Raw genomic sequence first — 13,194 nt, forward strand, 5'->3', positions numbered from 1 at the left:
GTTTTTGCTATTTAAAAAGTACAAAGAATGGTCACAGACTAAGCTCAACATGAATTATCTGAGAATCAGACATGGAAAACAAAATCCGTAGAGCCTGTTACTGTTACTTAACCTGAACTTGAGTACTCTCATTCATCCACAGTAAAGTCAATCTTCCGATACCAGGTTGTGATGAAGAAAAGTACATAGTTTATGCAGAGTACCAAACAATAAGAAATGGACTTTCCTGGTGGCTCAGATGGTTAAAAAAAAAAAAAAAAAAAAATCCCCCTGCAATGAGGGATACCTGGGTTTAATCCCTTGGTTAGGAAGATCCCCTGCAGGAGGGCATGGCAACCCACCCCAGTATTCTTGCCTGGAGAATCCCTATGGGGAACCTGACAGGCTACAGTTCATGGAGTCACACAGAGTCGGACATGACTGAGTGACTAAGCACACACACACACACACACACACAAATAAGAATGGGTACCTCATGCTCAAAAGGCTCAAAATTACCAATGACCTTCAGAAAATGGGTTTCAGAGGCAAGGTGAATGAAGGGGCTGCAGGATGCATGATCAGATCTTTTACAATTCTCAGATTGGTTGGCATCAAGGTAAAGTGTTTTTTTTTAATATAAATTTATTTATTTTAATTGGAGGTTAATTACTTTACAATATTGTATTGGTTTTGCCATACATCAACATGAATCCACCACGGGTGTACACATGTTCCCCATCCTGAACCCCCCTCACACCTCCCTTCCCATACCATCCCTCTGGGTCATCCCAGTGCACCAGCCCCAAGCATCCAGTATCATGCATCAAACCTGGACTGACAATTCGTTTCATATATGATATTATACATGTTTCAATGCCATTCTCCCAAATCATCCCACCCTCTCCCTCTCCCGCAGAGTCCAAAAGACTGTTCTATACATCTGTGTCTCTTTTGCTGTCTCGCATACAAGGTTATTGTTACCATCTTTCTAAATTCCATATATATGCATTAGTACACTGTATTGGTGTTTTTCTTTCTGGCTTACTTCACTCTTCACTAATAGGCTCCAGTTTCATCCACCTCATTAGAACTGATTCAAATGTATTCTTTTTAATGGCTGAGTAATACCCCATTGTGTATATGTATCACAGCTTTCTTATCCATTCATCTGCTGATGGACATCTAGGTTGTTTCCATGTCCTGGCTATTATAAACAGTGCTGTGATGAACATTGGGGTACACGTGTCTCTTTCAATGGTTTCCTCTTCCTCTTCCTTTCCATACTGGTTTCCTCGGCAGTGGGATTGCTGGGTCATAAGGCACTTCTATTTCCAGTTTTTTAAGGAATCTCCACACTGTTCTCCATAGTGGCTGTACTAGTTTGCATTCCCACCAACAGTGTAAAAGGGTTCCCTTTTCTCCACACCCTCTCCAGCATTTATTGTTTTTAAGTATCACTAATCTTCTGGTTTCAATTGATCTGAAGTCTACATGCTTGTGGTCAACAGTTTTCATCTATTAGGGGTTTACTTCTTCTAAAAAACAACTTTGGAACGTTCCTCAAGCCTTTATATTTTTCAGGGAACTGGGAATTTGGTGTTTCTGCTTTATGGCTGGTATATAGTCTAAATTTTTACCAGTATCACAACTCAGTGTGTATTCTTTATTTCTACAATTTCACATTTCCTAATTATTAACTCTTGGGCCAGCCTATTTAGACTCAGAGGAGGCCTAGGAGACTAAAGCAAAAGCCTTTTACTTCAAACGACAGGGACGCAGGACCTTGTATATGTTTTCTCAGTGTCTATTTCATTTATTTATGCTCTGATATTTATTTCTTTCCTTCTATTAACTTTGGATATTGTTTGTTCCTTCTGTAGTTGCTTTAGGTGTAAAGTTAGATTGTTTATTTGAGATTTTTATTTACCGAGGTAAGATGGCACTATTATAAAATTCCCTCTTAGAACTGCTTTTGATGAAACCCATAGAGTTTGCATCATCATGTTTTCATTGTCAGTTATTTCTAGGTATTTTTTTTTAATTTCCTCTTTGATTTCTTCTAGTGTATTTTTTAATTTCAATTATTGTACTATTCAGTTCTGATTATTTGTTATTCAAATCTTATGATTCCTTGCTAAATTTTTTAATTAGAGGAAAATTGCTTTACAATATTCTGATGGTTTTTTGCAATATATCAACATGGATCTGCATTGTATACATATAGGCACACATATATCCCTTCCTTCTTGACCCATCTGTCACCTCTCTCCCCATCTCACCCCTCTAGATGGTCACAGACCACTGGTTTTGGGTTTCCTGCATCATACATCTAACTCCCACTGGCTATCTGTTTTACATATAGTAATGTATATGTGTCAGTGTTATTCTTGCTTCTTAAATTGTGCCTCCATTTTTTTTTTCCTGAGATTTTAGATCATCTCTACTATTATTATTCTGAATTCCTATTCCAGTAGATTGCTATCGCCTCTTCATTTAGTTGTTTTGTGTGGGTTTATCTCATTCCTTAATTTGTAACATATTTCTCTGTCATCTCATTGTGTCTAATTTTCTGTGTTTGTGGCTTTCTTTCCACAGACTGCAGGATTTCAGTTTCCTCTCACTTCTGAGTATCTGCCCCCTGATGAATGAAGTTGGTCCAGTGGCTTCTGCAGGCTGTCTGGGAGTAGGAACTGGTGCCTTCCCTTTCATGCGTGAAGCTGGGTCTTGTCCCTTTGATAGGTAGGGCCATGTTAAATGGTGTTTTGAGGTAGCCGTGAGCTCAATATGATCTTAGGCAGTCTGTCTGCTGAGGCTGGGATTGTGCTCTTGTCTTGCTGGTTGTTTGGCCTGAGGCATTTCAGGTCTGGAACCTATAAGCTTTTGATCTTGAGGCTGAGATGAAGACCTCTGAGAGAGCTCATACCAATCAATATTCTCTGAGGTCTCCTTCACTAGCGTCTTTACTTTCACAGTGAGCTACAGTGAATCCCCACCTCCTCAGGAGAACTTCCCAGACCGCTAGTTATATCTAAACCCAGCTCCTGTGAAAGTACTTTGTGCAGTGTCCCAATGCACGTGAGGTCTTGTGTGCACTCTCCAAGAGTGGAGTCTTTATTTCTTCCAGCCCTGTGGCGCTCTCTCACTCAGGCACCACTGCCCTTTAAAGCCAAATGCTCTGGGGCTTCTTCCTCTGGATTCCTGATCCTTAGACTTTCTTGGAGGGCTACTTTAATGTGGGAGCATCTCTGTATAGTCTCTGTGTGCTTAATACTATTTGGTGCAAGGGCTACTTTTAGTAGCCCTCTTTCTTCAGTGCATGTTGGCTTTTATCACCTTGATAGAAGGTGTGACTAATGTTTTGGTGACCTGAGCCTGCATTGGACGTTAAATGGGGCCTCCCCATTGCTCCATGGTTGTTACTGCAGTGTCAGAGGTAGAATCTGCTCCTTAGTTGTAGGAGAAGAGGCTCCTAAATCTGTTTCTTTGCTGCAATTCTGACCTGTGATGTGAGGTAGGTGGGATTGGAGCATTTGCAGTGAGAGAGAAGCCACTGATTTTTCCTCCCCTGGAGCTGATCACCTGTGAGTGTGTTACAGGTGTCACTTTTCAACCATTGTGCTGGCTTACTTATTACAGTGTTGTTGGGACTGCTCTTGCTGCTGCTGCTGCTGCTAAGTGGCTTCAGTCATGTCTGACTCTGTTCGACTACATAGACAGCAGCCCACCAGGCTCCCCCGTCCATGGGATTCTCCAAACAAGAAAACTGAAGTGGATTGCCATTTCCTTCTCCAATGCATGAAAGTGAAAAGTGAAAGTGAAGTCACTCAGTGGTGTCCGACTCTTAGCGACCCCATGGACTGCAGCCTACCAGGCTCCTCCGTCCATGGGATTTTCCAGGCAAGAGCACTGGAGTGGGGTGCCATCACCTTCTTTGTGGGACTGCTCTTAGCCCCACCTTATCTGTGGATATTCTGGCAGTTGGCCTTAGTATCTCTAAGACACTGTTTTCACCAGGCTACCACTGCAGATCCACCAAATCAGGTCCTAGGACTGAAGTAATTGTGCACTTGGAACCACTGTGGGAGCTATGGAGGCACCTCAGATCCTGATCTAGTTCTGTCTCAGTGCATTCATGCTCACAAAGCCCACAGATGCTAAAACTAGACCCATCTCAGCTTTGGGAGCACTCATACATTCAGAAGTTCCACAGGTGCTGAGTCTACAAAGCCAACACAGAGGGTAAATCTGTAGCTGCTGCAGCCATAAGCAGAGATTTTAGCTCTTATTCCTTAGTTGCACAGTCCCTAGTGCTGAGGTGTGATTTCAACCCCACTTCTGCATGTGTTCCTTCAACACATGTCTGCTCCTGAAGCTGCCTGAAGCACAGGCACCTGCCCAGGTAGACAGAGACAGAGGTGGAGGCATTGGTGGGTGAAGTGCACAAGCCCATCTCGTCCTGTGGGACTGGAAGAAGCAGTTGTGAGCTGGGTGAGAAAGCCTACTCAGGTTGGCACCCCTCCTAATACCAGCAGAGGCTGGGGCAAGAGTTTGGGAAGGGGACCACAGTGGCAGCCCTGCGCCTTGCACACCACTCAACAATGGCACCCTTCTTCGATAGCTGCTCGAGCTTCTTCCATGAAATTTCTGGTTTGGGAGCTCCTTACTCCCATCTCTTTGCAGCTAACAGTTTTCCCCTCCCTGGGCCCACTTTCCGAATCCCATGTTCCAGCATCCAGCCCCCTTCACACCAGCAGAAACAGATTCAGGCTGGGTGTGCAGGGTTGAGGCGTAGACCATCCATGTAGGTTTTAGGGTTGCTATGTTTTCTTCCAGGTCACTAAAGCTACCTCTCTGTCCCAGTTGATCTCTCCACAGATGAGGGTGCTTCCCTAAGTTAGGGAACCCCTACTCTCTTTCAGCTCCCCCCAGGGGTGTAGTTGCTTCCTCTTTTTTTTTCCCTCAATTTGTCCTACCAAGATGTGTGGGGATTTGCTTGTCATTTCAGGTATCTGAGATCCTCTGCTAGCATTCAGTAGGTGCTCTGTGAGAACTGTTTAATTTGTTGATGAATTATTGATGTACTTACGGGGAGAGGCAAACTCCATGTCCTCCTGTTTCTTCATCTTGACTCCATCTCCTGAAAAATCTTTTTTTTAACTAAGTTTTCTTTTACTCTTGAAAAATAGTTACGCTTTGTTTACATACAGGACTGATAGTTTTATCCTAGGCATTTTCCTTTGAGACTCCTCTTACCTCAGTTTACTCAGGTGTATATTAATTTCCATATACTTACAGATTTTTCTCTAAATTTTAAAAACATATTGTTTTTATTTTCAGTTTTATTTCATTATTTGAGAGAGTACAGTCTGTATGATTTCAGTGTTTTAACATTTTCAGTTTGCTTTCATGACCCAGAAAACTGTATACCTCGGTTAATTTTTTTTTTATTTTATTTTATTTTTAAACTTTACATAATTGTATTAGTTTTGCCAAATATCAAAATGAATCCGCCACAGGTATACATGTGTTCCCCATCCTGAACCCTCCTCCCTCCTCCCTCCCCATACCATCCCTCTGGGTCGTCCCAGTGCACTAGCTCCAAGCATCCAGTATCGTGTTAATATTTTTGAATGCTTAAAAATTATTTGTATTCTATTTTTGGAGGTGAAATATGTCAGTCTGCATTGTGTCAGGGTTGTCTTTTTATTTTTTTTGTTTTCCATTCAGAGTTTGCTTCCAATCATTTGAGCCTTTTAGGAAGAAAAAGTCAGGTCATTTGAAGATGCTCACTTGAAACATATTGTTTACTAAGTTTATGTCTGAAAAAAATCAAAATAATCAAACTTCATCTCTTGAGAAATTTTAACCCTGAATCTGCTCCTTGTGATTTTTAATATAAACTCTGGGTGTGGACAGTGATGAAATGCACTTCAAGGCATCAATTTTCACAGCTAACAAAACTAACAGAGAGTGAATAATTATTGAAGAAGAAAATATTTTGAAATGGAAAGAAGAGGAATAAATAAAAAACTTATTTTTATAAAGGAAATTGATTGTATATTATGGTAATGAATAGAAAGGAAACAAGAAAGAATGAAAGGAGAAACAAGAAAAAATAAACACAGAAACCACTACCACTTTATTGAATCAGTTAACAGAGCAACAAAAGCGTTTTCTATAATTTTACTTCTATGAAATATTTTTAGGCTTTTGAAAGAAACAACCTTTTTCATACAATGTTTAAAAAGAAAACTCCTATTTGATTAACAGCATCACAAATAAGCATAACCTTCCCTCTCATCTTTATCAACATTTTCAGCTGAGTCTCTCTTTCATCTTTTATGTGTGTGTTAGGCATTCCACTATTCACTAGTACTCCGTCTGTTTCACCTAACTTGCTAATGACATTAGGGAATCACTGTGAACATTGCAAAGACTAATAAATCAGAAAATAGATGTCTTAAAATTTCATGTAACTGTGTGTTATCTTTGGTATTCCTAATAGCACAAGTTCCTATAAAATGATCAATACACTTTAATGGAAATTACCAACTCAACTCAATTGTGCTAAAATGCTGAGACCACCATTTAACACTTAATGTCCATTTACAAAAATTCACCTGGATTTTGGCTGAGTTATGTTTGTACAACTTTATAAGAAAGATTCTCTGTTTTATCAGAGAATACATGAGAAAATTACCTTTTAAAATATGCCATTTTATATTTAAATAGCTTTATCTTATATGGTGGCTCAGACAGTGAAGAATCCACCTGCAATGTGGGAGACCTGGGTTCAATCCCTGGATTGGGAAGATCTCCTGGAGGAGGGTATGGAAACACCCCAATATTCTTGCCTGCAGAATCCCATGGACAGAGGAGCCTGGCAGGCTACAGTTCATGGGGTTGCAAAGAGTCAGACACAACAGAGACTAAGCACAGCACAGCACATCTTACATGGGTAGAAGAATAGAAATGACTAAATATTTAAGAAATTTGTATTAATAATTATAAAAAGAATAAAATAAGTATGAATTAAATTTATAGATCTCTTTCATAGGAAAGAATACCTAAACACCTCTATTCAGACACCTCAGAGGCACCTCACTATGGTTTCATCTTATAAATACTGTAAATAAAAAGAAAATATAGCAAAATATGTACATGTAAGATTTCTTCTTTATATACAAAATGTCATTCTTATAGTCAAATTAAAGAAGGAAGACTGGATGTGTAGAAAGAACTTAAGGAAACTCCAGAAAAAATTTTCCTCCCTTTAGGCTTGTCTAAAAGAATTCATGATAAACATTTCTTTTCATTTTTTCAATTTTAAAGTATATATGAAAGATAATTTATAATTTATTGTTTTTATAACTTTAAAATGTTTAGCTCATGCTGCATGTGTTGCTTAAGAAAGATAAATTCATCAAAACTTCATTCTGCAAATGGTGTATCTCCTTAGACAAATATATTTGAACACTAAATAGATGGATAAAATATTAACTTTGTACAGATATTTTTACAAAAATTACATGCAAATTGTAGGAATAAATAGTAACTCATAAAGTATTGTCTTTGAAGTAAATCCACCCAATTTTAGTAATAATTTAGACTTTCATGTAGAGTGGATGTCATGATTTTCTGCACTGTGAACATTCTGGTTCAAAAATCAGTTTCTTTTTTTTCTTATGCTGATGCCCTTCCTCAGCTGTCTTTGCAAGACACTCTTCACTTCTTTGTTCCGCAGGGTATAGATGAGAGGGTTCAGCAATGGTGTGATCACAGTGAAGAAGAAACTGACAAATTTGCCATGTTTTGAAGCAAAGTGGTTCTTAGGGTCTGTGTAAACCATGGCCACTGTCCCATAAAACATGAAGACCACAGTGAGGTGGGAGGAGCAGGTAGCAATGGCTTTCTGCCTTCCCTCCTCAGATTGGATTTTACCTAAAGTTTGAGCTATGTATCCGTAAGAAGTCAGGATCAACCCCATTGGCAAAATTGTAAAGAAAACAGCAGAGATTGTCATCTGCCACTCAGTAGTGGAAGTGTCTCCACAAGTTAGTCTTATGAGAGAAGGAACCTGACAGACAAAGTCATCCAGACAATGGTGGACACAAAACGGCAGCTGGAATGTGATAGGTGTTTGGGTAACAGACTCAATCAGTCCAGACAGCCAAGACATAAGCACCAGTTTCCAACAGAACTGAGGATGCATGATGATAGTGTAGCGCAGGGGCTGGCAAATAGCAACATAGCGGTCAAAAGCCATCACCACCAGCATGACACCTTGTGTGGCACCAACACAGAGCACCATGCCCAGTTGAATGATGCATCCTATGTAAGTGATGCTCTTATCTGGCCCCCACAAATTGAACAACATTTGGGGCACAACAGTCGTGGTGAAACAGAGATCCAAGAAAGAGAGATTGCTAAGAAAGAAGTACATGGGGGTGTAGAGTTGAGGGTTCATGTATGAGAGCAAGATGATAGTCATATTGGAGAGAATGATCATGGTGTATAAGAAGATCACTATCCAGAAGAGAACCATTTCTAGCTGGGGAAATTCAGAGTAGCCAAGGAGTACAAATCCCACTGGGAAGCTCTTGTTGGTGTTTCCTGTTGCTTTTGGCATAGAGTTTTGGACGTAATTTTAAGGGAAAAAATGTGAATAGATTTGAGAAAAGGTTAAATAGACAGGAAAAGAATTTGTTTTCCATATGTTCTTGGGAAATGGGACATATTGGTGATTTTCTTATCTTAGACCAATAGCATACAATCTGTCTTCTAAAAAGCTGTGAGTTTAACATAGAAAGGAGTATTCATTAAAAACTAACCTTGAGATTCATTCCCATAATCTGTAATTATAACATCCCCATCAGACATCCTCAGATAATCACCTTAGATCACATGCATTTTCCTCCCAGATTGTTCATGCTATGTATGTAGTAGCTAAATAAAATGTTGAACAGCAAGCTTTTGCTTTGAAATATGTAGTTATCTAATTTATCAGGGTACAATTTGAAGTTTGGTGATATGAGTAGGAACACATGAAATGGAGGTCCTAAACAGTGATACCCTGAACATAAATAATTTTTAGTATCTGAAGAACAAAAATTTGGGATAGGAACCATACCAGTTTTTAAATGAGGCAAACCTAAGTTGAATGTTTTACCATTTTTAACTAAAGCAATTTAAACTTACTTAATAGATAACTTTAAAATATGCATCAATATTCGTATCTAATGAATAGCTACAATAACTCTTACCCCAGGTGTATCACATGAATTATACCAGTTATTGTATAATAATTCTGAATTATATGAATAATTGTATAATGTTCTCAATAATCACTTGGGGATAATACAAATCTTTAATATAGAACAATAACTTAATAATATAAAAATCAAACTAATAAAATAATAAAATATGTATTTTTAAAGCTTTACATCATGGACAGAAAAGCAAAGAAAGGTGATTCATGGGCTAATGCTAATTAGTAGAAAGGTATGGTATTAGTTTTGGGTATCATTCTCTTGGGGTATTAATTTTGTCTTCTAGGAACTTTATAATAGTTCAGAGAATTTCAAGAATGTAAGAGGCATCAGAGACAAAAATACTGTTAGGTATATAAAATTGATATTTAGACTGTAAATATTACATTTTGCTAGTGGTCAAACAATACAAAAATCTGAGGAGCATTACAGAGGTCTGCTACTATTCAGTAGTAAGTTTATGTGTATTTATTTAGAACCTGTCATGTGCCAGGCACTGTGCTATGGCATGGCGATATCAGACTCTTTGTGACTCTATGTACTGTAGCCTGCCCAGCCTCCTATGTCCATGAATTCTCCAGGCAAGAATACTGGAGTGGGTTGCCATTCCCTTCTCCAGGGGATCTTCCTGACACAGGGATCAAACCCAGGTTTCCTAGAGTTGCAGGCAGGTTCTTTACCAACTGAGCCACCAGAGAAGCCCAGAATGGAGAGATAAGAAATCCTTAATGCAGGCCCATGGGGGAGAGAGCAAGTGAAAAAAACAAGCAAATAAATCATAAGCAGTATTCAACTATTTTAAAGATAATTCTAAAAATAATAATTTAAAAATCAAGAGTATTATCATTAGGATAAAAATGGAGGATATGAGAACAGAAGAGGATCATTTTACTCAGAGGAAACAGGAAGACAAAGCAATCTAGTACTGAGGAAGTGTGTCTATACAAGGAATCCAGATAGCTGACAGAATGTTAAAGCCTTGTACACTAGATGTGGTGAGACATGTCAGATGAACTCAGCTTCTCTGTGCTAAGTTCCCATGACCATGTCCTGAACTTATTTCATTTTTTTTTTTCTGCAGGATTCCTGAACCAACTATGAAATATCCATTTGCTTTACCAGACTGTATTGTTCCTTTAGTTCTCTAATTATTTAGAGTATTTTTCATGTACTTACCTTCACTTGGCTCAAAATGTGTCATACTCGACATTTAGACAAGAATGACGTAGTTCATATGGATTTATTTTTAAATGATATCATGGGCTCATTTGTCATTATGTGAAAAAAAAATTTAGGTCAATTATATATATATATATATATATATATATATATATTTACAAATTCCTTTGAATTATTTTTAAAGGTTTTTTTTTACTATATAAACACATTTTATGAGCAGTATAGTATATATCCCTGGTGGCTCAGTTGGTAAAAAATCCACCTGCATTGCAGGAGACCTGGATTTGATCCTTGGGATCTGGAAGATCCCCTGGAGAACAGAATGGAAATCCACTCCAGTCCACTCTACTATTCCTGCCTGGAGAATTCCATGGACAGAGGAGTCTGGAGGGCTACAGTTCATGGGATCACAAAAAGTCAGGCACAAATAAGCAGCTAACATACTTACAGATAATTTAGCAACATAAGTATGAAACGAAAACAAAAATAAAGTCACCTTTAACCCCACCATCAAATATGAATTTTTCTGTAAAACTTTGGTTTCTTCTTTTAAGAATATATTTTAATAAATAATGGACATAGATATATAGATATAATATATAAACTGTATCTGCTATATAGTACACTTAAAATGTGCATAGCTCAATATTATACCTTTTACACATTCTTATGACTCTAAATACTTTTAGAAATATAATCTGCTTGAGTATAGTTTAATAATTCATAGCATTTTATGTTACTAACAAAGTTTATACAAAATATTTTATTTTAAATGTATCTTTAAAAATTTTTGATAACCTAAACAACACTCTATGTAAAAATTCCTTTATTCTAACTATGAATACAATTGCATTAAAAAAATATTGTCTTCTATAGTTTCAGATTGCTTTCTATGAAGGCTCTTCCCTGATCTATCACAAAAGGCAATTTTCACTTTTACTTTTCTCACAGTCAGTAAAGGTCATCATTTTTCCTACTTATAATTGATCAAGTAAAGGAGTGAATCCCTATTATGAATATAACTTGCATTTTTGTTACTTATATGTTTGTTTGTTTATGCAAATTCTTCTTCATCAAAATGTCTGTAACATTTTTAACTTGATATGCTTCCTTTTTCTGATTTTTCTGATTAACAAGTAATAGGACAAATTGCTTTTAGCTTTTGATATATGTTTGCATGATTCAGATTACAAATTCTGCAAATTTAAATATATCTTATTATAATTCATCTGTTTCTTCTCCCTATTTTCTGCAAATCCTAAATTACTTCCCATAATATCTTTAAATATATTTGTTCATAGATTATTTAAAATTTTTCATATACTTTTGCCTTACTGCTTGAGTTTTTTATTTTTTTGGATCCAAATCTTTAATTAGTTTAATTTTTAAATGTAAACCTTATATATAAAGTTTATTTCTGATTTGTTGCTATATTATCAGAGTATTTTACTAAAAAATCTTTTTTCAATTCACTGATTCACAATGATGATTTTGCTGTTTATTTGCCAAGAGTTCAGCTACAATCATGGTTGGGGGTTTCACGTTCCGTTGTTATGATTACTGTAAAAATTAACTAGTCTGTTAGAATACTTTATCTCTCTTTCTGTATTTTTTAAAAAGGAAATTGAAGGGGAATTAAAATGGAGTTGGATTCTCCTGCCGTTAAGAGAGCTCTCCAAAATGAACCTGAGAAGACACTGATGAAGTGTAACTTAAGTATGTCTCTGCCTCAGTGGAATTTGGCCTTTGAACATTTACTATTCTAATAAAGACATCCAAAGAATCTGCCAGAAACTCAAGATACTCATCAGGTCCTTACCCTAAAATGACTGATCACAGCCTATCCCATTTGGATAAATAATTTTTTCTTGTGTCAGAATACGGATTTTTGGTTTTGCCTTTATTAGACCCTGACTCTTTCTTTTTCCCAGAATACTCTCAGTTTTGCTAAAATATGTCTCCTGAATTACATTTCTTAAGACCCTAAATAAATATCTTTGTTTTTTGAAGCCACAATATTATTGTTCAGCACTCTATTTTAATCAGATTATGATGCTAAAAATTTTTTGTGATGACACTAGTCATACCTAATAAATAGCTTTATATGCAGATATTTGCTTGAATAAGTAATCAACACATTTCTTAAGACTGACTCTGTTTCAGATCATCACATATAAAGTGTTTAAAGAAATCATTAAAATCTAAAATTTATTTTAAATTATATTATACTAAACAATAAACCAACTCTGTAGCTTTTAATATGGGGGAGTTTTAAAATTTATTTTTGTGATATAAGAAATGAATCTGCCTCGATGCAGGAGACCCCAGTTTGATTCCTCAGTTGGAAATATCCCCTGGAGAAGGGAAAGTCTACCGACTCCAGTATTATGGCCTGGAGAAGTCCATGGACTGTATAATACATGGGGTCACAAAGAGTCAGACATGACTGAACGACATTCACAGGAAATGAAAGTGTGCAATAAAATTTCAATAACAAAACATAAAAAAAAAAAAACTCAGTTATGTGTGTGGCTGTATTTTAACATATACATTGTACATAAGTGAAAACATAGTATCCTTGAGGTTAGAAAGGGCACAATAATAATCTGTTCATCTTAAAATACATCATGTTCCATGACGTTCTACAGAAATGTGTATAGGTTTCCTTTAAGTCCAAAGACATATCATGACTTTTGAATTTATTAATATGTAAGCCTGATTATTTTTCTTTATTTTTAACTATTCTACTCGGCAAATGTAAGTA

General features: G+C 36.9%; 1 protein-coding gene across 1 annotated transcript; it reads right to left on the bottom strand.

Moving 5' to 3' along the window:
• Nucleotides 1-5,424: 5,424 nt before the first annotated feature.
• LOC133252124 (olfactory receptor 2H1-like) lies at nt 5,425-8,611 on the bottom strand. The gene has a single exon (XM_061424840.1). It carries the CDS (start codon nt 8,609-8,611, stop codon nt 7,649-7,651), a length of 963 nt encoding a protein of 320 aa, XP_061280824.1. The 3' UTR covers nt 5,425-7,648.
• Between the last annotated feature and the right edge of the window lie 4,583 nt (nt 8,612-13,194).

The sequence above is a fragment of the Bos javanicus genome, chromosome 7, assembly GCF_032452875.1.
Source record: "Bos javanicus breed banteng chromosome 7, ARS-OSU_banteng_1.0, whole genome shotgun sequence".
Lineage (NCBI taxonomy): Eukaryota > Metazoa > Chordata > Mammalia > Artiodactyla > Bovidae > Bos > Bos javanicus.

Coding starts and splice junctions, on each gene's coding strand:
- LOC133252124 (XM_061424840.1), bottom strand. CDS start 8,611: ATGCCAAAAGCAACAGGAAACACCAACAAGAGCTTCCCAGTGGGATTT.